Below are 27,945 nucleotides of genomic sequence, written 5' to 3' on the forward strand. Positions count from 1 at the left end.
AAAGGTATGATACTAGTTTTCTTATAAAGTTACACGCTCTAATAGGCATAACCTGAAGAGCATATTATATAAATTTCAGAACTAGAGAAATGAGGGATTTGAAGAAATAGAGCAAGTTCACTTATGAATGTACTTTTTTCCATCTTCAACGGGTTCGCCTGTCATAAACGATATCGAAGATCCAGAAAAACGTTATGACGTGAGATGATTTTCTAAAACTAGAGTCAAATCAAAGCTGCAGAAAACAAACAAGTTTCTAATCAGGAAATGAGTTGAGAAAGTACGAAAAAAGCGGAAACTTGAGGATAATATGCTGCACATGACATACATGCAGTACATAATCGCGACCGAGAAAAATGTGTTGAAAACGGGAAGGAAGCGGGTGGCAAATGAATAAATGAAAAAAGGGATGCAAGAGATTGAGTTTTGTGATATAATGGCAAAAAATGGCAACACAGGAAGAACGTAATTCAGAAACCAAATGAGAAAAATGAATTCAGTGAGATAGAAAGTGAAATGAAAAAGGTGGTAGTAGTTGACGAGGTGTGTGATGTGATATCAGAGATATACTACCGAATCAGCCAATTTCCGGAAGGCAGAAAGTAGTGGGGAAGAGTTTTGAGTTTTAGCCTATTCATGGGTGAGTGTTTTTAAGAGAAGAAAACTCCAAAAAAGAAGTGGCGAGTGGAGCAGAAAACAATGAAATTACTTGTCCGGAATTCGATAATTATGGTTGTCTCTTTTGAACGAAAATAAAATGTCAAATAATATCTGATAACTGACACTAAGTGGAAAGTTGCATAAATGACACTAGAAGGGTAGTTTTACTAAAACAAATATACTTGCAGAGAGACAGGAACACATACTACAGAAAAATTCAGATTGGATGTGCCTGATGGAATCTGACAAAAAAAAAATGAAATAATTATGATGTTATCGACTGTTGAAAAACTATTTGTTTTTAATTTTAATTTGCTATATAATATCTTTATTGGAAAGCTTGAAATATATTTACAAAATGAGATGACTGTTTTCGGTGGAGGTTCTACAACAAAACGAGTCTCTATTACCGGTCTAGTCGCACATTTTTCATTTTGATAACTATCATAACTTTATATTTCAGTTCTTTCATTTTCAAAAATCAAAAAAAAAACACATCAATGTGCTATGAAAGAGCTAGTGAAAAAGAAAAGAAGCCAGATTTCCTGAGATTTCTGTGTTTTATCGATACGCGACTAAGAAGAATACTTTGTTCGTCACATCCACCTATGAATTAATCCGCTGGATTCTAGCCCCGTAATCTCATTTTCCGCCAACCCCGGAAAAGTACAATGGCGCAAAATAGAAGGGATGAGCCGTGTGACATACTAGTTTTATCATCAATGGCAGTGAAAGAGCACAAAATGTTCACTGGAAAGTATTCTGAAACATATGTTGCAACAATTTTGTAAGCAGAAGAAGACGAAGTTGAGACATAAAATAAGAGATGAAACCACATAAGTTTAGTTTGTTGGACAAAAAAGATATAAAGTTGTGTAGAGAAATGGGATGTGAACAAACGCAGAAATTTTTTTCAAAATTTGGGTCAGAGATAGAAAAGTTGAATATTAAAACCTTTACCTAACAATCAACTTTTTTTTGGGAAAAATCACTCACCGATGGAAACTTATGTGAAGCTCGTAGGGACATCTCACGTAGAATATGTTGAAGGAACTGGGACAATGTCGATGATACACTCATCTTAGTTCGGATACCACTTTGATAGATTAGTTTTTTCACTTCCTTTCAAAGAATTGAACTTTATGTGTACAAGTAATGACTTTTTTCTCTTGTCCGTATATGGAGATGCGCATGAATGTGCAAAGAAAAGAAAGAAGAAGACAACAATTTGCTCTCGACACCAGTTTTGCATTATGTATGAGATATGTGCACTTATTCTAATCAAAAAAACGACGAGTTCAATCTCATTAGTGTTTTCGATCTTCGAAGAGTGTGACTTCTTGCAACTTTTCATGGTTCGCTCGTTCCAATTTTTGAAGTAGAACTCGTCAAAGTTATTAACATTCAGTCTGAAATTGATTCTTGACATTAGTAATGACTATTACGTAATTCTACTATTCTGAAAAATCTTGATAACAATAACAAAAAAGAAAAGACCACGGAGGGTAGCGATCCCCAGCCGGTAACTATCCACCAGTTGGCGCATGCTAACCACTACACCATCCCGGTCACTATATTATAAGTGTCTACAAACGAAGATAATCGAAATAAGTGAAGACGCGCATCCGTCCGTTTTGATAACAAACGGCTTCCATCTGATCACTTGATGACTATCAATCACCATGAAGTCATTATCGCTAATCACTTTTTCTTGATAAACCCATCTGACCGATATGAGCGTTTTTCGGTATCAAAAACTGGGTTAATAAGAATTAGTTGTTGTACTCAATACAATCGCTTTCATTTTCTAAATTTTTCATTAGAAAAAATAAAATGACACAGAATACAAAATAATGAAACACATAGTAGAATAATTACAAATGAAGGAACAAAGAATTGTGAAGATCGTTTTGAGTTAACTGATTCAGAAGAAAGTTGATTTTAATTGTGAACACTAACCCTATTTGAAGCGAATTCAGACGAAAATCTGTATGATCCTGTTTGGATAGTTACAGTTCCGAGACAAAAATATTTAGAAGCAAAACAGAAATTACTATTGCACTTTCAATGAAGAAAAATTATATTTGGTCGACTGTTCGGTTTGTAAAAAAATATGAAAAAATGCAATGAGAAAATGGTAAAGAAATAGACCGGGAAGTGGAATATTGGGTAGGATTGATAAAATGTAAGTGAATGTCGGTGTATAAGAGTATAATGTTCGTGAACTCGTGTCATCAGGGGGAGCGGCGGGTGTAATGAAAAAAGAGGTAATGGAAAAAAAGAACATGGGATTGTGTGAAAATATTAGAACCTAACAAGTAAAAACGCATATGAAAATGGTAAAAATCAACGGTGAAATGTAGCGAGTGATTCTATTCTTTGAGTAGAGCATCTGGACTTTCTCGTTGACCTGGTCGGTAAGCTTGTTTCTTGTCTGAAATATTTCAGGTTATTGTGTTTCATAAATTGATGGAAGATTATAACAGTTCGCAGCTTCTCAACTTGGTAAAAATGAAAACTCACTGTTAATGGCTTTAAAGCAAAGAATGATCATAATTAAAATGATTAAAATGACCATGACTCCACCAAGAATAATAAAAACTCCAGTGGTTCCGAACAATAAAAATCCTTCTGAGAATGGAACTGATGGACGAGAATCCGTTGATGTAGTGACATCGATCACATTTCTTGGAGATGTCACAATCTCATCGGATGTTGTGAAAGTGACGATCTGAAAATATTGCATTCAAATATAAATCCATAAACATACGAATATGTACCTTTGTAGTTGTAGTTTCCATTCTGGTGCTTGGAACAAACTTCTGTCGCAATTGTGGAGTGGTTGCATAGAAAGTGTCTGGAGGTAATGAAGAACCCTGAAAATGTACACTTCCATTATCTTCATTAGTTCCTATTCTTATAAAAAAGAAGCAGGAAGGGATATCTTGTAAAACAACATATGTACATACATATGGTCTTCTTTTATTTGATTAGTCCCTGCTTCCTCTTAGGCTTCTACTCAAGTACTAGGAGGCCGCTTCCCGGGTCTTGACCTAAAGAGCAGAAGGAGTGCCGCAACCGCCGCCTGTACGTGAAACCTAAACCTCTTGTTGGACACACTTTGTTGAGGAGTCAAGACAGGCAGTAGTAGCAGCACAGATTCAAGGTGGAAGTCAAACAAACGACAGAAGCGTGTGAGCCGCTTTTGTCTCCGCCGCGCAATCTTACAGCTTGTTGAGTTGAAGCCCGAACGTCTGTTTTGAACGGGTTGTTTGACTTTCTCAAGCACGAAAGTGGGAGGGCTAGTAACCTACCGCCGTTTTCCCATGTGATGATAACTATTTGTCTATTTTCCGATGGAATTCGAAACTCTCAACAATAGCCCATGACGCGCACTAATCCTCTCCTTACTGTCACCTCATCGAGAATCTAATGTCTTGTGCGTAATTGTCAGTAAAATTGATGCACAGGTGTGAGATGATGAGGGTGGTCCCTCTCTCCAATTTTCTTTGCATCTGTGCTACGGTAATTCCTAATTCAATTGTGTACTTATTGCATGTGTGTATTGTAGGGAAGGGTTGCATCATCGGGACCATGGCCTATATGGGTCAGAACAATATACGGGCCAAAATATGTGTGCCTTGCATTCTTCTGCTTTCATGTGATAACATTTGATAAAAAGGTCAAGAGAAGGTGTGATAAGAGTGTTACCTACCTCCATGTCACTGTCCTCATCGTCAGTGATACCATTAGCACTTCCTTCTCCGACATGCACACGTTCTTCTTCATCAATTGATTGGGCAGACACAGCGAAGACCGAAATCAGAAGAATAAAACACGTTTTCCTCAACAACATACTGCAATAATAGTAAATTGAATACCAACAGAATACTACAAAACAAAGGGTTCGGATTGAGAGGTCATTGATCCTATAAATAAGTTATATAACATGAAAGACACGGGGCATTTGTTGCCACTGGATGGTGGTCGGCAAAAGATAAAAGAGCCAACGAAAATGAAAAATTGAGTACACCTGGATAGGTCTGTGACAATCAAAAAGTGAGAGAAACATAGTGGACATAGAGATGAGAAAAGATAAAGAATTAGAAATCACAAATGACAATAGAAAAACACGTGGAAAAGATTTAGTGGAGTACGATGCAGAGAAAGTATGAACTGTGAATACATTATCAAGATGAGAGAGAGAGATGGATGAGGTGGTATAAGGAAAGGTGTCGAACGAATAAAAGGAGAAGAATAAAAGTGAGCAGCAGACTGTATGTGTATAATTAGGTCGTGGGCGGGTGGGGAGTGCGCATCGATGGAAGAGACAGAGTGAGGGTGGTTGCTCATGCACGGGAGGCAGGTGGCAAGACAAAAACCTAGCGTTTAAGGTTGATCTTGTTAGTCGAATTGGGCTACTGGACGAGAATAAGTAAATTGGTGGTTTGTTGGAGAACTGGGTGGGTCTGCTGTTGGCTTTTATCTAAAGTAATCCTACAAGCCGGATGTAGTGAATCATATTCTTTATATAATGAAAAATGAAGAAACACGAGACACACAGTTCTTTTCATGTCCTATCACGCAGAAGGAAGATATATCAAAACAGATTTTTTCGGTGGCGGACAGAAGGTAAAAAAGAAGAGTGAGTAATCATCGCTAATTTCTAATGTAAACATTATTTCAACAGATTAGCGACTTCTGACTCTTGTAAACTCGTATGTTCTAGACGTTATGAAATAGCAATGTTCCGATAAATTGATTTCAAGAAAACGTACCAAATAAACATAAGAGACACGGTTGAAAAAAATCGTTCATTACTTTTTTCCAGAAAAAACCGGATAAAGTAAAACTGTTCCATTTAATAAAACTGTGAACAAGTAAACACTGTCATAAATATGACTGTTTTGTCTTTATTTCCCCTTTTCCTTTTCTGGGGTATGATAACGAGTATGTATGAATCAGAATATGATGCGTACCGGTGTACAGGCGCAAATATCTTTTATCTTTTCTTTTCTGTTTCGAGGCAAGACCTTGGGAGGGAATAGGAGACCTGTGTGACGTTTAGACACTGACTGCCAGTGATCAGCGACTGCGCATGAGCGCAATACGCTGAATCGAACACATTAATCTTGGCCGTAATTTTCTCACCAGTTTTAATAATTACTACTTTACAGTACAAGATGACGACCCGGTTGTGGTTAGTTCTTGTCTTGACAGGCTGAACAAATCAAACCAATACACTACAATTTATTCAACTATTCAAGGTAAAATTAAATAGTAATAGGTCACTGAATTGGTCAGAAACGGACTTCGATTAGGTAAATTTGAAGACAGAGGAGAACATTTATTGCTCTGGAATTTTCTCGAAAGAAAAGTGTGAGAAAATGTCCGTTAAGGGCAAAAACGAGAATAATGGCTTGTTTTCAATTCAAATGTAAATGAATCGGAGAAGACGAATAAACTGTTTTTGTTTTTAACGTTTTATAGGATAACTGTTTCATTCTCAAAGTAACATATTTGAGAAATGATGAAAAGTTGAAAACGTAGAAGAATGAAAGAACGTATGATGTTTCCAAAATGACTCTCTCATCAAGTAGAAAAGGTAATCCATCATGATCTGTCAACATTTCTCACATTCAAACTTGATGAACTGATTGGTAGAGTAAAGGGAATTTCGAAAAGAAAACAAAACGACTTGAGAAAAAGAGAAAACACTAATTTAGGGTTCCAAGATGAAATACACCCAGCCTTGGGTAACTAACTTTTCGAAATACACACTGGCTAATCCGCAGGTTTGAGAAAAACAGATGGCTAACCCATATAGGAATTCTCACTTTCTAAGATATTTTTATTCGCAGTTGGCAGTGAGTAATTAGGCAGCTACTAACCAGCTTCAAACGTTGAAGGTCGACTTAACAAGTCGTCTTTTTTTGATCGGATTTCGAAAAGAAGCTAGCACCGTTTTTCACTCTATTTAGGGAAAGATGTCCAAGGTCAAAAGAATTGCCGACAGTATACATGGAAGTTATAAGGGAAGGAACGGTATATATGTTACAAATTCACCAGAGCGTGGAATGATTGAAACCGGGTAACAAGCGGCAACTTATGCGTGAACAATCGCTTGTTCTGAACCTATTTTAAAAAGAACATGATGAAGACAAACGGATGTGGAAATAGAAGAAATAGAGAGGTAAATCTGAATTTTCCGGAGAGGAGATTCCCTCTTTTGTCAGGCGATGAAATGACAAGATAAACCATTGTCGGTGCCCTTTCAACATGTCTCTGGACACATGCATGTTTTGCGATTAGAATGATTCATGATCTGAATAAACTGTAGGGTAACGTCCTTGTGAACACTACTTGACACCCATGCCATTCACGTTCAGATGTTTTTATTCATCCCTTTCTCACATACAAACTAATTTTGCGCATGTCAATCCAAGTAAAGCTATAAATAAGTCACATTGGTTTTTAAAATGGAATACGGAGGTTAAGAGAAACAAAATGTTGAATGCATTCCCTAAGGGATCCGCTGGTCAGTTTTATTGCCGTGAGAATGGAGAGATTGGAAAGGCGAGAAAGTTTCCAAAATAAAGTTTCCGAACAAATTGAGAAATTTACTAAAAATATAGGTAAGACAAGAACGTGATATTTTAAGTCTTTAAAATTTTGAGTGTGCCATTGTTCAGCAGGACTCGAAAATAATAATTAATTTAATTTAATTTAAAAAATTTAAACATTAAATGAGAACAAGAAAAAAAGCAAAATTGAATACATCATCTACCAAAAATGGGAAGAATTTTTTGAAACAATCAGATTCCACAATATTCTTCGACACGTTTTTATTCAACGCCTCCTGCAGTCCTCCCAAAAGTTGTCAGTTTTGATTAGCTGCTGACATATCATGACAAGTGAGAAAAAGGCGACCGCCTTTTTCAATTTTATGTTTTCCAACTTAGAATACACAAGAAGGAATTATAATAAAAAAAGACAAGTTGGGTGGAGTGGAATGAAAGAACAAAAAAAAGAAACAAATCATAGAAAGAGAAACAAAAATGAGTTTGAATCATACATTTATATAGATTGCACTATTTCCTTATTCCGGTTGTTTGCTTTTCAAAAATGCCCTATCAATAAAACGTTGGCGGTCTCTTTACGTTTGTCGGCTTAAATTTATTAGCTCAGAGTCATAGTTATTCAGAAAGAGTGACTGAAGCAAAAATAGGAAACGAAGGAGAACTCTGAATGAGATATGTCAAAAACATTGAAAGTGTCCAACCATGCAGACTAGATGCGTTTAACGTTTAAACGTTGGAAAAAAATGAAGGGATTGGAAAAAAGTGACATTGATTCTGGTGTTCTTTATGGTTATGACAAGAAAAGTAACCCCCTCGTATAGTCCCTCATCCTCTCGATAATAATCGTCCAATGACGGAAACGACGCGCATCTTTTGGACGATGGATACTATCTCATAATATCTCCTCAGTATCTACAGTGATTCTAACGCTATATGAAAAAAGTGTGCATAAATCATCTCAAGATCTCTACCAGGTACTTGACAAGAGTGAATATAAAAAATGGCGGCGGGCGGTCTATCTCTCGAGTCGGAGCCACTCACTTCCTTCCACCCTTCTGTTTTTTTCCCACGCATTAGGACTGCCGGGCAGTAAAATGTTTCTTGTTTTGCCTCATGTCAGCTTCATCATGGTTAAAGGATGCTGAAGGGTCGAAAGGCACTCGAAGGCAAAAAAAACTAATTTTAGGGGCGAGAGGGGGGACGAGCTCATACGATGATGTCCATTTCTTTCGTTTCTTTTATCCCTTCAGAGTTTCGTTGGCCGGTTTGTGATGTCCCTGGTGAGAAGACAATAAAATTGTGCAAGTCCGTGTAATTCCGTGGTCACAGCGCGTTACGCACACAAGGAAGCACAGAAGAAAAGAATTTGGGCACAAGAGAAAGCAAAAAAAGCTGAGGACGGAATAAGTCATTTTTGGAGAAGAGATAGATATCAAGGGAGGTGAAGTCTTGCTTCTTCTTTTGTTTTTGAGCCTCAGAGATTGAGAACTGGATAGTGACGAAAAGAAGAGAAAAAGGGAGTGGTCCGGAATAATTCAGAATTCCGCATTTTTGAAAAACTCGAAAACTTTCAGATTGAGAGTGAGGATATACATGGTGGGAAAAAAACTAAACTAAAAAGCTTGTGGGTGGTGAGGGCGGAGAAACTGATTAAGGTAAATGTCGATGGACACAAAACTCATGTTGCAAAACCTAAACAAAATGAGAAAAAGAAAATGGTGAAATGAGGAAAGTAGAGAGGGTGGTGGGCGGCTCGTAATAAAACAAGTGGTTTTTTCAGGTTGTGTTTCAAAACTGTGCGAGGAAATGACTGATAACGTTCATTAGATTTTTGACAGGCTACCATAGAAAAAAGTACATTGTCATTATCAAAAAATTTATAGGGAAGTCTGACAGTTCGAAAGTGACAAAAAGCACTCTACCGATTCAATCAAACCAACATTTCTGAGTTTTCTGAACCGAGAGCATTCCCCACGTTTTATGAGAGAACTCAACCTGGCACGGAGAACGATTGTGTTTCTACAACAGTCGTGTGGGTCAAATGGATGGAACAAACAAACAAAAGCTTTCTAAAAAACGTATCAAGACAAGCGACGAAGTTCTTTGAAGATACCGCTTGCTACTGAAAAGGTCGTCTTTTGGTAAAACGAATACAATTGAATATTTTCAAATGTTTCCCCGCTCAGAAAATTTCGAAATTCCTCAAATTTTACATGAAATAAGACGGAAATAAGATGCAACAATTGCAACACTTTTAACACTTGTTATCAGTTGATTTTTGATTGTGTCAAGTTAGAAAAATTTCGGTGGAAAGGTGTTAAGTATCGATGATTATGTGATTAATAATGTAATTTATTTGTAAAACAATGAGAGGTACGAACTTCTTGTGACATCATCACAGGGGAGATGAACAAGAGACAAAGGAGACAAAAAGTAGTTGTTATTAAAGAGACTAGTGTTCTAGCCATCAAATGTGACAGGTTGTCAGTAGTCACCAGTCACTATGTGCACATTCAGAGTATGACCTCAATTTTTTACTGAGCCATTCTCAGAATATCTGATACGTGTACTTCTAGAATAAGTAAGTGACAATGAGAACATCCATTTTTAAGCGTAAAAAAAGTCAACGAACTTGAAACATTCAGGAAATTGAGATGTTTGACTGGAGGTCTACAGAGTTCCATTCCTAATTGTGATTTATGAAGGCTGCTTAGAAATCTCTAGGACGGAAGAAGAGGGAGAATTAATCCTGTAATGAGAGTCTAATAACCTCTCAATTTATTAAAGAGCCGATTGAGGCAAATTGTGACAGCTGTCATGTATTACAATCCTACTAATTATGTGAATAGAAAGGGGGAACCGAAAAAGAAGTCGAGAGTCACATCAACCACCCACCAAAGACAGTAAGAAATAACTTATTGTGAGACGGAACGGCACGACGTACAGTCTTTTTGGCAAATTTGCATAGAGAGGAGATTAGGCACGGTGTTGAGAGAGGTTTGACCTGTAACCCTCTGCCTCGGTCCTCCTATCGTTACCAAATTTGATAGTACTAGAGATCAACTCGAGTGTTTGTTCTCCTTCGCGCATCGATCACCTGCCACGTATCTGATTCGTCTTTCCTGTTAGCATAATGTTGCTTTGGCAAACACTAAGAGAGGACTTCTTCAGGAGGAGTCGGATGGTGGTAATATAATTAGGGGGCAGAGAAACAACGGAAAGATTGGACTGAGATGAAATTTGAGACGTTCTGGATGGATTGTTGAAACAAAAAACATGGAGATCTTCCAAACCTCCCTGACGCTCACTACAACAACTGTTATCGGATTACATTGATTGTTGCGTCAAAATTTAATGCATGACGTCATTGAAACTTGATATTTATTTGAAAAAAATATAAGAAAGTTAAAAGAATGATCATGAAACAGATGAGAAGGTGGCAGACAAAACTACTCTTTAGGAAAAATGTTCAGAAGCGAAAGAAAAAAACACTTTTTTGGCATAAGAAACTTTAAAAGAGGTTCTGTTATTTTTGGGAACAAACTTATTAGAAAAATTCTATATCCTGACATTTCAACAGAATAGTTCGTAGCTGTTAACAATATATTCAAAAAATTTCATTTGTGAACGAAATTGAGGTTTTCGGTTTCTTGTAAAACAGTAAAAGAACAAGGGATGAGGCTCCTATTTGTCTTGTACCACATTGAAAAAAAAATGATACAATACAAATAGAACAAAAGTGGCCGAGCCCCTCCCGACAGTTTTCCCTTCCGTTTCTTCCTATTATTTAATCATTTTTTGAATGACTGATTCATCCACTTTACTTTGAAGAAATGAACAAAAAGTGGAAAGAAGCAGTTTCAATTGAATACGAGGATGAGATGAAAAAAAAAATGAAATTGCGTATTTTTTCTTCCTCCCGATCAGCCGTTGTAAAGAAAAAGTGAACCGAGAGACTTCAAAGTGTCAGGTGCTCTACGAAACCAATCACTACGCTTACAACTGATTTCTTTTTTCTTCGTCTCGGTTTCACTGGCGGCTCGTTTATTTTCATAACACCTCTTGCGTTTTATCGGTTGAGCTATCACGACTCTCATGATGTGAGAAGTTTTGTCAGCCAATTTACACTAAGATTTATTGCATGTGCGTTATCAAAAATAAACCAAGAAAAACGAAATATAAATGAAAAGTTTAATATGAAAACCAAAGATATAAGAATATTTTCTCACAAAACAGTGCCCAAAGTTTTAAAGCTCTCCAAAATCTTCCATAAGTATCAAACATATTCTCAGATCCTCAACATGTGGATAACATATCTTAAAAACAGCGATGGTGTAAGATCATCTTCTTAAAACCGATGTGTTCAGATAATTCCTACATTTTACAATAATATGAGATCTCCAACAAAACAATAGTATGAGATCTCAAATGGGTTTTGCAATAATATACGATCTCGATTGGGTTTTAAAATAATATGAGATCTCAAGTGAAAACCCGGTACCTACCTCCGGGAAGAATCTTCGTTCACTTAAGTACAGATACAAAACGGATTTCTCTGAGTGCCATGAACAATAAACGAGAGTTTATATCTTGTCGTTTCTTTCATTGCCTTGAAACACTTTTTAACTGGATTTTCAAATGTAAAAGAGCCTTTCTTTCCAATTCTCCTGTTCCGACCTTCAGACAATGGGGCGACATCTTTATTGTTGTTTGAAAAAAGTGGTTGGACAAAAAGGTATTCAACATTTTGAGTTCAAAATTAAAAAAAAAACCCCTAACAAAAACAGAACTTCATTCAGGATTGAATGAAATGTGAAAATGGAATATTGATAACTTCAAACAAATGAACGTTATAAATAACAAAAAAGTTCTAGTTGTAACTAAAAGAATGTTACGGTTGTATTCCTTGTTTCTGTACCAACCGCCAATATATATTTCTTAATTTCAGCAACTCTTCATGTGTTCCCTGCTCAGCAACTTTCCCGTTTTTCAGAACTGCTATCGAGTCAGCATTGACTACAGTAGACAAACGATGAGCCACAATAACAGTTGACAGGCGTTCACTGGCAGTATCCAACGCATTCTGTACCACTTTTTCGCTATCACTGTCCAGTGCACTTGTCGCTTCATCCAACAGCAATACTTTTGGATTTCGAAGGATAGCTCGAGCAATTGCTATCCTCTGTTTTTGACCACCGGATAGTTGTGCTCCTCGTTCACCGACTATTGTTTCCAAACCCTGAAAAACTTGTTGTTTCTCTTTAACTGTCATGAGAATGCCAACCTGTGGGAACTGATACACAAAATGGAAGGCGTTGGCAGTTTGAAGAGCTTTCTCTATTTCCAATTGTGGTACTGATTTTGTCAAACCATACAACAAGTTCTCTCTGATCGAAGAATTGAAAAGAGTTGGTTCTTGGGACACCAAAGCTAGATTGGAACGGAGATGGTGCAGGTTGATGTATTCCACATTCTCACCATCAATTTTCTTCAATACGTTATAGTTTTAAAAATGTCATCAATAAAAACAACTTACAATTTCACCGTCCACCGCATGATAGAATCTTTCAAGGAGAGAGATTATAGTAGATTTACCGCAACCACTGGGTCCAACAAGAGCCAATGTTTTTCCAGGTTCCACTTTCAAGTTGACTCCATTCAGTATCATTCGGTCCGGCCGCTGGTCATAATGGAATTGAAGGTTTTCACCAACAATCTCTCCTTTATCGATGTTCTTTTTTCCATCTGTAGAATCATATGGCATAGTCGCAGGGTAAGTGAACAAGTTGAATATCAATCCAGCAGCATGAACAGCTTTCTTATAGTCAGGTAAGTATGCAGCTGCAGATCCAGCCATACTGGAAGTCATCGATATCGTCATCAAAACCAAGTAAGTATCCATTGGAAGGACTTCTTTACGCAGAGCCAAGTAAGTTCCAAATTTGAATGAAACTGAGTAAATGAAAAAGTAACATCCGCACGACAGTCCATTAGCAACACCCTAAAATTCAATTCATTCACCATTTCTTGAAATATTTTTTACTTGAATGATGGCGCGCCTAAAGTAAGATTTGTGACTTTTCTGCAGATGATTTGTGATGAGACTCATAATTTTGTCTTCCATGTTAAGAGCACGAACTGTACGGATGTTTTCCAATGCTTCGATAGCAGTCTGTAAAACACAACGTTCGAAGCGGATAAAACACGTACACTCTACTCTATTGCTGTTTCCAAAAGCAAGTGCATCTTCTTCGATAGCGCTATCAATCATCCTTTCGTAACAATATTCGGCGAGGTAGAGAATTGGACAGAACAACAGTACCTAGAAAAAATTGAATAAAAGAATTATTCAATATCTGATTACCTGCAATGTCATTTTCCAACAGTAAATTGAAGCTGTTATAACAGCTATAATAATAGCCACAACAGTCATAATAACGCATCCTAGGCGGTCATCAATTGCAGCTTTCACGTTAGAAGCATCAGTATTTAATCTATTGGATAATCGTGTAGCTGAATGTTTTGGGTCATCGTAGTATGCACATGGGAGTGACATCAAATGTTTGAAAGATTTGATTCTGAGTCTTGTAGAGAGTTTCTCTGATACTTTTCCAAAGTAATAGTATTGTAAATGAAGTGCCAAAGGTCGCAGAATTGCAAGTGCCAGGATAGTCAGCGCCCAAAAATGGCCGTATGTAACAACATCTTCTCCTTCCATTGCGAACGCCTGGAAGTAAACCATTGAATCAAAACATTAAAAAAATCACCTACTTCATAAGCTCGGATGATCAATTGGGCGGAAATCGGATATGTCACTCCTTGAATTGCACTTCCAAAAACGGCAAGATACAGTATAAAATAATCTGGTTTGCACATTTCGACTATTTCTCGTAGGTTACTTTTCTTGGCTCCCTCCTGTTTTAATTCATTCACTATTCTTTTTATTTCATCGTCCTGAACGTTTTCTTCGTCGGCAGTTTCTTTGAGAACAGAAATACTGCGGGATGTCAAATTGCAAATTTCGTTTATTAGGGAAGGTTTATCTGTAAATAACCACGGTTTCGTTTGTAATACACTCTATCTAGATGTTACTTTGTTCTTCGGTAGCGTTCATTAATTGTGCTTCGATTAGGTTCTTATAAACACCTTTTCTAGAAATTAGTTCATCATGATTTCCAACTTCAACAATCTGAAAACGTAATGAATGGAAATTACAGTAAAGAACCTGTAACTAACCTTTCCCTTGTCCATTACTATTATCTTATTTGCATTTCTGATTGTTGAAAGTCGATGAGCGATAACAATTGTAGTTCTGCCCTGAGATGCCTGGAAAACATGATTGAAGATATATTAGAATGATAATTATATCACTTTCTCCAGAGCCATTTGCACAATATGTTCACTTTCATTATCCAATGCACTAGTTGCTTCGTCAAGGAGCAGAATCTTGGGATTCCGTACCAATGTTCTGGCTATTGCGATTCTTTGCTTCTGACCACCGGACAACTGCGTTCCTCGTTCTCCAACAATCGTCTTGATACCTTTTGGGAAAGCACATACAAAATCAATTGCATTTGCTTCCCTCAATGCTTTATAGATATCAGGTGAGCTAGCATCTGGGTTACCGAATCGAATATTTTCTTCTATGGTGGTGTTAAAGAGTACTGGTTCTTGTGAAACTACTCCGATGACCTTACGGAGTTTCCCAAGGTTGATTTCTTTCAAATCAACTCCATCAATCGAAATGTTTCCAGAATCGATGTTGTAATAACGCAAAAGTAGTTGCACCACAGTGCTTTTCCCACTTCCACTGGCACCAACAAGTGCAATGCATTCTCCAATTTTCACATCGAACGATATCTCTTTGAGAACTTCTGTTTCTAGACGAGTTGGATATGAAAATCTGACATTTCTGAATGAAATATCTCCGTGTACTTCGCTTTCGTCGTGAGGGGTATCGTCGCCCCTTTCTATTACGTTGTCATTCTGAAAAAAGTTATCATGACCAAGTCTGAACATTTGATTGCTTGGAAACTGACGTTGACCAGCATATCTGCTATAGGCGCAGTGGATGAAATTGCACTTGAAAATCTAGAAATGTGAGGGATTGCTTCATTAAGACAGTATGAACCGAATAGAAGATAATGGAACACCTGGAAAACGGGAGAATTATTCTTTACAAAAAGAGTGCAAACTCACTCTGACAACAATTGTTGGCTGTAGTCTTCCATCGTAAATCATATTTGCTCCAACATAAAGAACAGCTGTGTTCAATGCATTACTGAAAAAATAACTAAGCCCCCGACTAAGAGAGTTGAATATTGCTTTTTGGAATCCACATTTCTCTCCAGCTATTAATTTTTCGGTGTACCTAAACAAATGGCATTTATTAAACGTTTTTTGATGACCATATAGACAACCTCTCTACTTCCCGTTTCTGCCCGTTCAAAGAGCACACTGTTTTATACGATCCAAGTGCTTGAAAGGCTACAGATCCTGCATCAGCATAATGCATACTCTGTAGCTCAGTAGTTTTCATCATACTGGATGAATTCCAAAGACCTGAGAATGCAATTCCGAGTGAGAAGAGGAAACCATAGGAAGCCAGTTCCCAATCAGTATAGAAAGCGAGTATAGTTCCAATCGTGAAATCGGTCATCAAAGCAACAATCAAGGCTATTTTTTCGTTGAACACTTCTCGAAATCTCTCCAAATTGCTGAAATTATGTCTTAAAATTAAAATTGGTGTGATTGGGAAAAACTGACTCATTGAGAATAGTTGACAAATGTCCGATTGAATTGATATCAAAGTATTGTGCGTCTCTTTTGAGTAGACAAGATATGTAACGTTTTCTAACACGATATGTGGTGTTATCTCCAACAAATTTCATGATTGAAAACTGAAACCGTGACTATCTAGAGTAAGAAACAAAAGTGATGAGTTACCTGGAGAAAACCAAAAGTGAAATATGCAGAACCGCATAAGAAAAAGTAAAGAACAACCCGATTCATGTCTTTTTCAAAGATCTTGTAGGCTTTATCGAGATCAGCGGGATCTGAAAAGAATGCGTTCACAAATCATTTTCGTTTATTTAGCAACATACCAATTGTTTTATTATTTATTGCATTTGTAATTGTAATCAGTACTTGTGAGGTTTCTCCAAGAGTGTAACTTTCAAATGGCATACAGAGACCGGTTAGAATGGAAAAGACAATTCCGAGAACGAATAACAGTTTTTCGAATGGAGATGTACATAGTAGCTGAAGCGTTTCTTGACCGGTTTTTTTCAGTTTTGAGTATCACCACTTACTATGACTTGAATAAATTTAGACAGATTCGAACATTTTTTGTGGTTTGTTTGTGTTAACAGAAGCTCGCTGTAAATTGAACGTAACTTTTAAATGTATTTACTGAATATATTCTCTACTCTCAATTTTTCTCTCAAGAAATGTTTTAGACGCAGAGAAATTTGTCAAAACGTGCTGTTTGCCGTAGAGTCCAATGAATGTTCTTATCAGTCGTATATGTATTTTCACTTTCAAAACTTACGTGTCCATTAGAAATCAGAATAATTAGAACACACTATCTAGCAGAACAAAAATAGAATGAACTGAATTGACAACAGGATTTCTAATCTCTGGGTTCTCTGGGTGTTGGAAAAAATTGCACAACTTTAGGCAATAGCCACAAAAACACAACGCGGCAATGACAAGAGAACACGTCATTTTAATAGAATTGTATTTTGTATTTCAATTATTATGTACAAAAGAAAATAAGTTAATAGAAAATGTTCAACTATATAATTATAGGTAGCTTCAATTCTCCTGTTTTTGCACCAGTTTGTAGTAGGCTCCTTTCAACTTCAAAAGCTCTTCATGTGATCCTGCAAATACAGATATTTATAGATTTTTAGTTTAGATTATAAGGTTACCTTGTTCAACCACTTTTCCTAGTTTTATAACAGCTATTGAGTCTGCATTTGCTATAGTCGATAAACGATGAGCAACAATAATAGTGGACAATCTTTCACTGGCAGTATTCAACGCATTTTGTACCACTTTTTCGTTTTCACTGTCCAGTGCACTTGTCGCTTCATCCAACAGCAATACTTTCGGATTGCGAAGGATAGCTCGAGCAATTGCTATCCTCTGCTTTTGACCACCGGATAGTTGAGCTCCTCGCTCTCCAACTATTGTATCCAAACCCTAGAAAAGTGTATTTAAAAAATTATAGTGTTTACCACGACTCACATTCGGAAACTGAAATACAAAACGGAAGGCGTTGGCTGTAATCAACGCTTTCTCCATTTCTAGCTGATGCACTTGCCGTGTTAAACCATATACAAGATTCTCTCGTATTGAAGAATTAAACAATGATGGTTCCTGAGAGACCAAGGCCAAACTGGAACGTAAGTGATGCATGTTAACATTTTCTACATTCTCGCCGTCTACATCCTGAAATGGATTTTTGTTGTGAACTAGTTTCATAGATTACTAACGATGCTTCCATTATCTACTCGATAGAACAGTTCTATTAGAGAGACTACTGTTGACTTCCCAGATCCACTCGGTCCCACTAGTGCAAGTGTTTTTCCTGGTTCCAATAATAGATTTACACTCTTCAAGACAATATGGTCCGGACGTTGGTGATAGTGAAACTTGACGTCTTTCATCTTCACTTCTCCATTATCAATATTCAATTGACCATCTTTGGATTTATAAGGCATAGTGGCTGGATACGTAAACAAATTGAAAATCAATCCAGCAGCATGAATTGCTTTTTTGTAGTCTGGTAGATAGGAAATGGCAGATCCGGCCATATTTGATGTATAGGAAAGTGTAACTAATGCAAGATACATATCCATTGGTAGAACCTCTTTTTGAAGAATTAGATATGTTCCAAACTTGAAAGATAAAGCGTATACAAATTGGGAGCATCCAGCCGAAAATCCGCTTGCAAGTCCCTAAAACCTTATATGTTTGAACTGCGAACAAATCTGAAATATACCAGAACAAAAGCTCTTTTATGATATTTTCTCTTCAATTCTCGCAGTTGTACTGTCATCATCTCGAGAACTTTTTCTTCCATATTCAAGGATCGAACTGTTTTTATATTATCCAAAACTTCCACAGCAATCTGTGAGACAACAAAAACGTAATAACTTCCAGAGCATGTTCTATTACCTTGTTACTTTTCTCGAATGCCAGAGAGTCTTGCTTGATCGACTGAACTGTAGTTTTTTCATAACAATATTTGGCAAGATATAGCACTGGAAAAAACAACAGTACCTGGAAACATCCATTCATCATTTATCAACTGTGTTTCTCAATTTGTCATACCTGCATAGTTAATTTCCATGAATAGTAGCATGCAATTGTGATGGCCACCATGAACGATACCAATGTCATAAGAACACTTCCCAGTCTTGCATCAACTGCTGCTTTCACATTAGAAGCATCGGTATTTAACCGATTTGCAAGCCTTGTTGGTGAATTTTTTGATTCGTCATAGAAAGCACACGGTAGAGACAACAAATGTTGAAATGATTTAATTCTCAGGTGCGTTGACAGCTTCTCGCCAACTTTACCGAAGAAGAAGTATTGGCAGTACAATGTGATTGGGCGGAAAAGGCCAAGTACTAAAAACATGGATGCCCAAAAATGACCGTTAATGAGAATTTCTTCTCCATCCATTGCATAGGCCTGAACACAAAAAATTGAATACACAACCATCTTATTAGACCAGTCAGTCACTCACCTTATAGGTACTCACAATAAGTTGCGCCAAGATAGGGAAACTAAATCCTTGAATAGCACTCCCAAATATTGCAAAAAATAATAGAATACAGTTCGGACGGCATTCTCGTAGGATTTCCCAAATACTGGAAGTAATCATTTGTTCTTCGGGTGTATCTTTGAGAATATTCTCCAATTCTTCATCAGAAATGCGATTGTCATTACTTGTGGCTGCAATCACATCTAACGGTTTTTTATTGTTGACATCTCCTTGGTTTTCTGCGGAATCCAGGAATTGTGCCTGAATTAGGTCTTTGTAGAGTCCACCTCTCGCAATCAGTTCATCATGATTTCCTAATTCAGCAATCTGAAATTCCGACTCTGATGTGTGGTCCTTATCAAAATAAAAATACCTTTCCTTCTGACGTAACCATAATTTTGTCGCAATTTCTGATTGTGGAGAGTCTATGAGCTATAACAATGGTCGTTCGTCCTTCTGATGCCTGAATTATTTGTTAGCTGCAATATTAGGCCTTCCATCAACTTACTTTTCTCAAAGCAATTTGTACTTCACGCTCACTTTCATTGTCCAATGCACTTGTTGCTTCATCAAGGAGTAATATTTTTGGATTTTTCACCAATACTCTTGCAATAGCTATTCGTTGCTTCTGGCCTCCAGAGAGCTGCGCTCCTCTCTCTCCAACTACAGTTTTAATACCACGAGGAAATGCGCATACGAAGTCATAAGCATTCGCAGTTTTCAATGCTTCGTAAATATCTAACGTCGACACTTCAGAGTTTCCAAATCGAATGTTCTCCTCAATAGTTGTGTTGAAAAGCACAGGTTCTTGAGAAACCACTCCTATTGCACGACGAAGTTCTTTCAAATTTATGTTGTTCAATTCCAGACCGTCAATTGATATTTTCCCAGAATCAATGTCGTAGTAGTGAAGGAGAAGTTGGACTATAGTACTCTTTCCACTTCCACTGCCACCAACAAGTGCAATGCATTCTCCTTTTTTGACATTAAAAGTAACTCCTTTAAGGACTTGACTATCCGGACGGGAAGGATAAGAGAACCTCACGTCTTCAAATTTGATATTCCCTTCTTTTATTGTTCTTTGATCATCTGAATGATCTGTCTGACGATTCTCGATAACGTCATCTTTTGATGTCAATATTTGGAAAATCGGAGATGCAGAAGATATAGCATTTGACAAATATGATAGATGAGGAAAGGCCTCACCCAAACTGAATGCACTGAACAACATGTAATGAAACAGCTGAAAAACAGAATAACCCTGGAAATATTGTTCAGGAAAACTAACCGTCACAATAACAGCTTGATCCATCGTTTTGTTGTAAATCAAATCAGCACCAACGTATAGAATGATTCCATTCAGTGCATTACAGAAAAAATGAGTGACACTTCGGGAGGTAGCTAGAAAGAACGCTCTTCTCGAACCATGCTTCTCTCCCGCTTTCAGTTCATTGGAATATCTGAAACTTTTAATCAATCCCATGCAGAGAGCGTATTCCACCCACCTTTCCAGCTCTTGTTTCTGACCGTTTAGTGATATAACTGTTTTGAATGAACTCAGTGCTTGGAATGCAATAGCTCCGGCATTTGCATAATGTGTATTCTGTTTTCCAGTGGATCCCATCATACTTGCTGAATTGATGAAACCAGAAAATGCAATTCCGACAGCAAATACACTTCCGTATGAAGCCAGTCTCCAATCCGTGTAGAATGCTAGACTGGTACCAATAATAAAATCTGTCGTGAAACAAATTATGAATGCTATCTTTTCGTTAAAAGCTTCTCGAAAACGCTCCAAATTACTAAAAAAGAAGAAATTGTTATTTTTTTAACAAATTCACCAACTCACTCATTTAGAATAGTTGATAAGCTTCCAGTAGAGACAGTATCAAAATATTTGGCATCTTTTCTCAGTAGTCTAGTTATATATTCCTTTCTTACTCGGTACGTTGTATTGTCACCAACGTATTTGAATAGTGAAAACTAAAAATTCCCTGAAGAAAATAGGATTGAAAATTATACGTACCTGCAAAAAACCAAATATTGCAAATGCAAATCCAACAAGTGCAAAATGTATAACTACTGTGTTCATATCCGAGTGGAATATTTCATAAGCTCTATCAAGATCTGATGGATCTGGAAAAAAAACTTTGCTGGAATAGTCCGTCCTGCCAAACCAACCAATTGTTTTGTTATTCACCGCAGAAGTGATTTTCACAAAAACTTGTGAGACTTCTCCAAATGTGTAACTCATAAACGGCTGACATAATCCTGTTAGAACTGCAGAAGCGATTCCCAATAAAAACAAAAACTTCTCCAATTTCGATGTGCATTTCCACTGAAATCAACATTCATATCAAGTTTACAACCTGAGATAAACTTACAACTACTAAGGAAAAACTTGTAAAGTTAGAATATTTCTTCTGATTTTCAGGTGGTAGCAATAACTCGTTCTCGTTGTTTTCCATAATCTCAATAACAATTGTCTATCTAATCTCCTTTGATATACTTTCTCATTACGAAACGTTTCGAAAAAGAAATGAAAAAATGAGATAGCGCAAAAGAACATGCTCTCTTCATCTGACATAGTGTTTCGTGTTAGCCGAAAACACACACCAAAGATCTATTCAAAAACAGGTAGAGAAAAAAAGCGATAGAAATCAAACTAAAGTAAATAAAGAAATCATTTTTTGATTTACTTTTATCAATCTATTGAGGAACGTTTTCTGGAAAAACAAATTTGTGGAAAAATGGAAAAATATCGAAATTGTAAAAAGATAAATACACAGATAGAAAACCATTTTTCAATTATAAATCAACAAACAAAATCACAAGAGAAATGATACAAACATATGACATGTTTTGAAAAAAACTATAAACAAAACAGATATAAATACAAAAATAATAACAATTAAAAAACTTATTTTCGACAGATATTAGTCAGTTGGCTGTTGTGCTTGTATTCCTTGTTTCTGTACCAAGCGCCAATATATACTTCTTAATTTCAGCAACTCTTCATGTGTTCCCTGCTCAGCAACTTTTCCGTTTTTCAGAACTGCTATCGAGTCAGCATTGACTACAGTAGACAAGCGATGCGCCACAATAACAGTTGACAGTCGTTCACTGGCAGTGTCCAACGCATTCTGTACCACTTTTTCGCTATCACTGTCCAGTGCACTTGTCGCTTCATCCAACAGCAATACTTTTGGATTTCGAAGGATAGCTCGAGCAATTGCTATTCTCTGCTTTTGACCACCGGATAGTTGTGCTCCTCGTTTACCGACTATTGTTTCCAAACCCTGAAAAACTGTTTTATTTTCTTTACTGACATGAGAATACCAACCTGTGGGAACTGATACACGAAATGGAAAGCGTTCGCAGTTTGAAGAGCTTTCTCTATTTCCAATTGTGGTACTGATCTGGTCAAACCATACAACAAGTTCTCTCTGATCGAAGAATTGAAAAGAGTTGGTTCTTGGGACACCAAAGCTAGATTGGCACGGAGATGATGCAGGTTGATGTCTTCCACATTCTCACCATCAACTTTCTGCAATACGCTATTGTTTTAAAAATATCATCAATAAAAACAACTTACAATTTCACCGTCAACCGCATGATAGAATCTTTCAAGGAGAGAGATTATAGTAGATTTACCGCAACCACTGGGTCCAACAAGAGCCAATGTTTTTCCAGGTTCCACTTTCAAGTTGACTCCATTCAGTATCATTCGGTCCGGTCGCTGGTCATAATGGAATTGAAGGTTTTCACCAACAATCTCTCCCTTATCAATGTTCTTTTTTCCATCTGTAGAATCATATGGCATAGTAGCCGGATAAGTGAACAAGTTGAATATCAATCCAGCGGCATGGACTGCTTTTTTGTAGTCAGGCAAGTATGCAGCGGCTGATCCAGCCATGTTAGCAGTCATGGACAGAGTCATCAATACCAAATATGTATCCATAGGTTGAACTTCTTTCTTCAGAGCCAAATAGGTTCCAAATTTGAAGGAAATTGAGTAGACAAACAAGAAACAGCTCATCGATAAACCATTCGCAGCACCCTAAAACTATTTACCATGGAATGATTTGATATGATGCGAAAAATTTTACCTGAATAATAGCTCTCTTGAAAAATGAGTTGCGGATCTTTTGTAGGTGATTGGTTATCAAAGTCATTATTTTGTCTTCCAAATTGAGAGCACGTACGGTCCTTACATTTTCCAGTGCTTCTATGGCTGTCTGAAAAGACATCTTTAGATTCGAGGTTTTAAAACTGCTCGCTTACTCTGTTACTATTCTCAAAAGCGATTGTATCTTCTTGAATTGCGTTTTCAGTGGCAGCTTCATAACAATACTCAGCAAGGTAGAGCAAAGGGAAGAATAGCAGCACCTGAACAGATAAAAATACATCCACGTTAAAATTTTCTGGTAACGAACCTCCAATGTCATTTTCCAACAGTAAAGAGAAGCGGTAACCACAGCAATCGAAATAGCAACCAATGTCATTATAACGCATCCCAAACGGTCATCCACTGCTGCTTTTACATTTGAAGAGTCGGTATTCAACCTATTAGACAATTTTGTAGGAGAATGTTTTGGATCGTCGTAAAATGCACATGGTAGAGAAAGCATATGCTTGAATGACTTGACTCGAAGACGGGTTGACAGTTTCTCAGCCACTTTTCCAAAGTAATAGTACTGGAAGTACAACGTCAATGGTCGGAAGACAGCGAGAAACATGAAGGAAAGAGCCCAAAAGTGGCCATACGTGAGAATATCTTCTCCTTGCATGGCATAGCCCTAAAAAATAATTTTATCAGTACATTCCTATAAATTTTAGGTCTTACTTGATAAGTACGAACAATCAATTGAGCCAAAATGGGATAACTTATTCCTTGGATGGCACTTCCAAACACCGCAACAAACAAAATGCAATAATCTGGTCGACACATTTTCACAATCTCTCGTAGGTTCGACTTCTTGGCACCTTCTTGAGTGAGTTCATCCAACAAGCGTTCCATATCATCATCGTGAACTCCTGCATCTGTGCTGGTACTTCTTTGGAAGGAATAACTGTGCAGTGGAGATAATTCATGAGACAACTGTCGTGCAGCAAGTGGTGGGAGGTCATCTGGAATAAATTGAAATATAGCTTCTTTTTTTGTTGAATAAAATAACTTACTGTGATCATCACTAGAATCCAAAAGTTGAGCTTGTACAAGATCATTGTAAACGCTTTGTTTGGCAATGAGTTCGTCATGGTTTCCTACTTCCACAATCTGAAGTTGATCAAAATAACAAATATCATACGTAATTATTGACATACCTCTCCTTTTTGCATTACAATAATTTTACTGGCATTTCGAATAGTTGAGAGACGATGAGCAACAACAATTGTCGTCCTGCCTTGAGATGCCTAAAAATGTGATTTTAAAACTATAAGTAATATCAAAATCTTACGTTCTCCAAAGCTTTTTGCACAACGTGCTCACTTTCGTTGTCTAATGCACTAGTTGCTTCGTCAAGAAGCAGAATCTTGGGATTCCGTACCAACGTTCTGGCGATTGCGATTCTCTGCTTTTGACCACCGGACAACTGGGTTCCTCTTTCTCCAACAATCGTCTTGATACCTTTTGGGAAAGCACATACAAAATCATAAGCGTTTGCTTTTCTTAGTGCTCCATAAATTTCCGGCAAACTGGCATCTGGGTTGCCGAATCGAATGTTTTCTTCGATTGTAGTATTGAAAAGCACAGGTTCTTGGGAAACCACTCCAATGACTCGACGAAGTTTCTTCAGATTCATTCTGTTCAACTCAACTCCATCAATCAAAATGTTTCCAGAATCGATGTTGTAATAATGAAGAAGTAGTTGAACTACAGTACTTTTTCCACTTCCACTGGCACCTACAAGTGCAATGCATTCTCCGTTCTTAACATCAAACGTGATTCCTTTCAAGACTTGAGCATCCGGACGGGTTGGATAAGAGAATCGGACATCTTGGAATGAAATGTTTCCTTGAACGTCACTAGCATCTTCTTCATTTTCCTCATCTTTTTCAATTTCATTGTCGTTCTAATAAAGCAAATTGTCCTGTTGGAGTTGGGTTATGATGAACTCACTGAGGTCAACATTTCAGCAATGGGTGCAGTTGAAGATATAGCTGCAGCCAAACGGGAGATGTGGGGAAGTGCTTCACTGAGACAGAATGCACCGAAAAGTAAGAAGTGGAAGAGCTGAAACAGTTTTCATCATTAATACTCAAACACTGGTCGATTTGAGAACTCACTCTAACGACAGTAGCAGTTTGAAGGGTACCATCATAGATCATGTTGGCACCGAAATACAGGACGACTGTGTTCAAAGCGTTGCAAAAGAAATAGGTGACACCTCTCGAGATTGAATACGCCAATGCACGTTGGAATCCATACTTCTCTCCAGCTTCAAGCTCTTTGGTGTAGCTAAAAATGAGAACAGCTTTTGAAAAACCTTTGGTTGGTTGATGCTCACCGTTCAAGCTCTTGACGTTGTCCATTCAAGGAACAAACTGTTTTGTAAGCTCCCAATGTTTGAAAAGCTATCGAACCAGCATTAGCGTAATGAGTATTCTGCTTATCAGTCGTCTTCATCATGCTTGCAGAATTAATCAAACCAGAGAACGCAATTCCAAGCGAAAAAATTATACCATAAGATGCCAGTCGCCAATCCGTATAGAAGGCAAGCGCAGTTCCAACAGTGAAATCAGTTACGAAGGCGATTATCAATGCAATTTTCTCATTGAACACTTCTCGAAACCTTTCCAAATTGCTGCAAAATGAAGTTTAGTTGCTGACAGTCTAAAATTATAGCAACTCACTCGTTTAGAACAGTTGACAAATGTCCGGTAGACATACTATCGAAGTACTGGGCATCTTTCCTCAGAAGACGAGATATGTATTGTTTTCGAACACGATATGTGGTGTTGTCTCCGACAAATTTCATTATAGAGAACTGAAATAGCTTCACGGATTGATATTTGGTAATAGACTGTACCTGAAGAGATCCAAATGTAAAATACGCACAACCACAGAGGAAGAAATGAAGAATTACTGAATTCATGTCATGTTCGAACACTTCGTACGCTTTTTCAAGATTTGCGGGATCTGAAAATTATCTCATTGTGCTTTTGAGCCATTTTTTGTCTGTTTAACTAACCCATTGTCTTATTATTAATAGCATTAGTGATTGTTACCAGTACTTGTGAAACCTCTCCAAACGTGTAACTCATGAATGGTTGGCAGAGACCAGTAAGTAGAGAGAATATTATTCCGAGAAAGAATAACAATTTTTCGAAACATGTTGTACATTTAAACTGGAATTTTTCATTATTTAGCTTGTTCTATTCAATTTTCAATAAACTCACTATTACACGAATAAAACTGATTAGCTTTGACGACTTCTTTTCATCAGACAATTGCAGCAACGGAGTCCTGGAATCGTTCGAATTTTCTTCCATTTTGATGGGGAACTCATCAAATAATTGCACTTATTATCTTTACATATTTCGAATCAAATCGAAAAAGAAAAGACAACATAGGGAACATTACTAATAAGATACGCAGAGAGTGTGAAAGAGACTCTCCCTCTCTCTCCTCTTCTCCTTCCTATTCAACGCGCGCAGAATAATGCACCGAATGGCAAACAATAAGATTGCCATCTGCACTTACGTGTCCATGTTTTGTGTTCTCCGATAAGACGACGGAACGAGGTCGACAGTGGAGATTGATTGAGGAGAGCCCTAAGAATTTACTTTTATGTATTGCTCAAGTATTGGATAGTATTGCGCAATACTTGGCAATTCTGATGGCGTCTCAACGGAAAAAGAACAAACATCGTCCCGCCTTCCGAATCCGCACTAATTTCTTATCGCTATTGTATTAGAAACGTCATTTTGAGCGAAGAACAATAGATCAAGTTGTGATAAGAAAATGAAAGTTGTGTGTTGGACTAGAGCCGAGGAGGAAGCAAATGGAAACTTCTCGGCCTATAGTCGAGTTTGCAAAAATTACCAACAAAAGTCGAAACGAAAAAGGAAAAAATTCTAAAACAGATTCTACTCAAACAGTGACAAAACATCTTGTAGAAACTTGATTTGGTAAAAAAAAATTGGAGACGTATAGGAAAACAATATAAACTTGTATCTGAATGAGAAATGAAATTGAAATTTTTCGATAATGTAAGATGTGAATAGGAATTCCGAAACTATCAGAAAGAAGACAACTCGAGCCGAAAATCATTCCAAAAACTGACACCACTAACGGTTATGAAAAGCTCATCAGCCTTTTCTGTTCACTCTCTGAAGTTTTTGTTCTTGATTTTGTAAGGATATCACTCTGGTTTTTCTCAGAAAATGAAAACTACTGCAACTATTTCACCTTTCGGGTGTTTTATGGTGAACAAGGCATCATGTTTCAAACCAAGTGCCACTATTATTTTCAGAAGTTATCGTATTATGTACATGGTGATGAAAGCTGAGGATTGACTATGTAAAATTTTTATAGATAAAGTTCATAAATATTGTTTCTGATCTGATTCTCCAGACCTCCATACCAGAGCTGTGCGGAAGTAAAATTTTTGAAAAGGGAAGAAGGAAGAAGGAAGAAGGAAGTAACTTTTTCAAAAGGGAAAAAGGAAGAAGGAAGAAGGAAGTAAATTTTTCAAAAGGGAAGAAGGAAGAAGGAATAAAAACGTGAAAAAAGCCCGGAAGAAGGAAGAAGGAAGTCGAAGGAAGGAATTCCGCACAGCTCTGCTCCATACTATTCATTTCATTCTGCCCACAAAGATATCTGTTCTCTCAATTCCACAGGTTGAAATTTTCGGAATGAGTTGATAATTGAACTTCAGTTTCCTTTTGTTTCCTTCCCTTTTCTCCCATAACTATTTTTGATCC

At 37.2% G+C, this 27,945-nt stretch overlaps 4 protein-coding genes across 4 annotated transcripts; all 4 read right to left on the reverse strand.

Annotated features, from left to right (window-relative positions):
• Positions 1-3,032: 3,032 nt before the first annotated feature.
• On the reverse strand, positions 3,033-4,516 carry GCK72_023649 (uncharacterized protein; the record flags this gene model as incomplete). The annotated part of the gene is made up of 4 exons (XM_003109541.2): positions 3,033-3,094; positions 3,184-3,391; positions 3,441-3,536; positions 4,376-4,516. 4 exons carry the CDS (start codon positions 4,514-4,516, stop codon positions 3,033-3,035), a joined length of 507 nt encoding a protein of 168 aa, XP_003109589.2.
• Positions 4,517-12,132: 7,616 nt separating this feature from the next.
• Positions 12,133-16,132, reverse strand: GCK72_023650 (uncharacterized protein; the record flags this gene model as incomplete). Its single annotated transcript, XM_053735494.1, has 13 exons — positions 12,133-12,480; positions 12,526-12,729; positions 12,778-13,242; positions 13,285-13,563; positions 13,606-13,968; positions 14,013-14,284; positions 14,334-14,430; positions 14,478-14,567; positions 14,613-15,227; positions 15,281-15,394; positions 15,441-15,612; positions 15,662-15,958; positions 16,008-16,132. The coding sequence occupies 13 exons, from the start codon at positions 16,130-16,132 to the stop codon at positions 12,133-12,135; spliced, it is 3,441 nt and encodes a 1,146-aa protein (XP_053579060.1).
• A 925-nt stretch (positions 16,133-17,057) lies between these two features.
• GCK72_023651 (uncharacterized protein) lies at positions 17,058-21,485 on the reverse strand (the record flags this gene model as incomplete). Its single annotated transcript, XM_053735495.1, has 16 exons — positions 17,058-17,125; positions 17,174-17,447; positions 17,493-17,696; positions 17,741-18,205; positions 18,250-18,378; positions 18,426-18,530; positions 18,582-18,944; positions 19,000-19,344; positions 19,391-19,480; positions 19,526-20,260; positions 20,306-20,477; positions 20,523-20,819; positions 20,867-21,000; positions 21,044-21,153; positions 21,199-21,355; positions 21,402-21,485. The coding sequence occupies 16 exons, from the start codon at positions 21,483-21,485 to the stop codon at positions 17,058-17,060; spliced, it is 3,732 nt and encodes a 1,243-aa protein (XP_053579061.1).
• Positions 21,486-21,953: 468 nt separating this feature from the next.
• On the reverse strand, positions 21,954-26,511 carry GCK72_023652 (uncharacterized protein; the record flags this gene model as incomplete). The annotated part of the gene is made up of 17 exons (XM_053735496.1): positions 21,954-22,316; positions 22,361-22,564; positions 22,613-23,077; positions 23,127-23,255; positions 23,302-23,406; positions 23,454-23,816; positions 23,864-24,147; positions 24,199-24,295; positions 24,343-24,432; positions 24,477-25,091; positions 25,139-25,252; positions 25,306-25,477; positions 25,527-25,823; positions 25,873-26,006; positions 26,049-26,158; positions 26,211-26,367; positions 26,419-26,511. 17 exons carry the CDS (start codon positions 26,509-26,511, stop codon positions 21,954-21,956), a joined length of 3,792 nt encoding a protein of 1,263 aa, XP_053579062.1.
• Positions 26,512-27,945: the final 1,434 nt, after the last annotated feature.

Source organism: Caenorhabditis remanei, chromosome X, assembly GCF_010183535.1.
Source record: "Caenorhabditis remanei strain PX506 chromosome X, whole genome shotgun sequence".
Classification (NCBI taxonomy): Eukaryota; Metazoa; Nematoda; class Chromadorea; order Rhabditida; family Rhabditidae; genus Caenorhabditis; species Caenorhabditis remanei.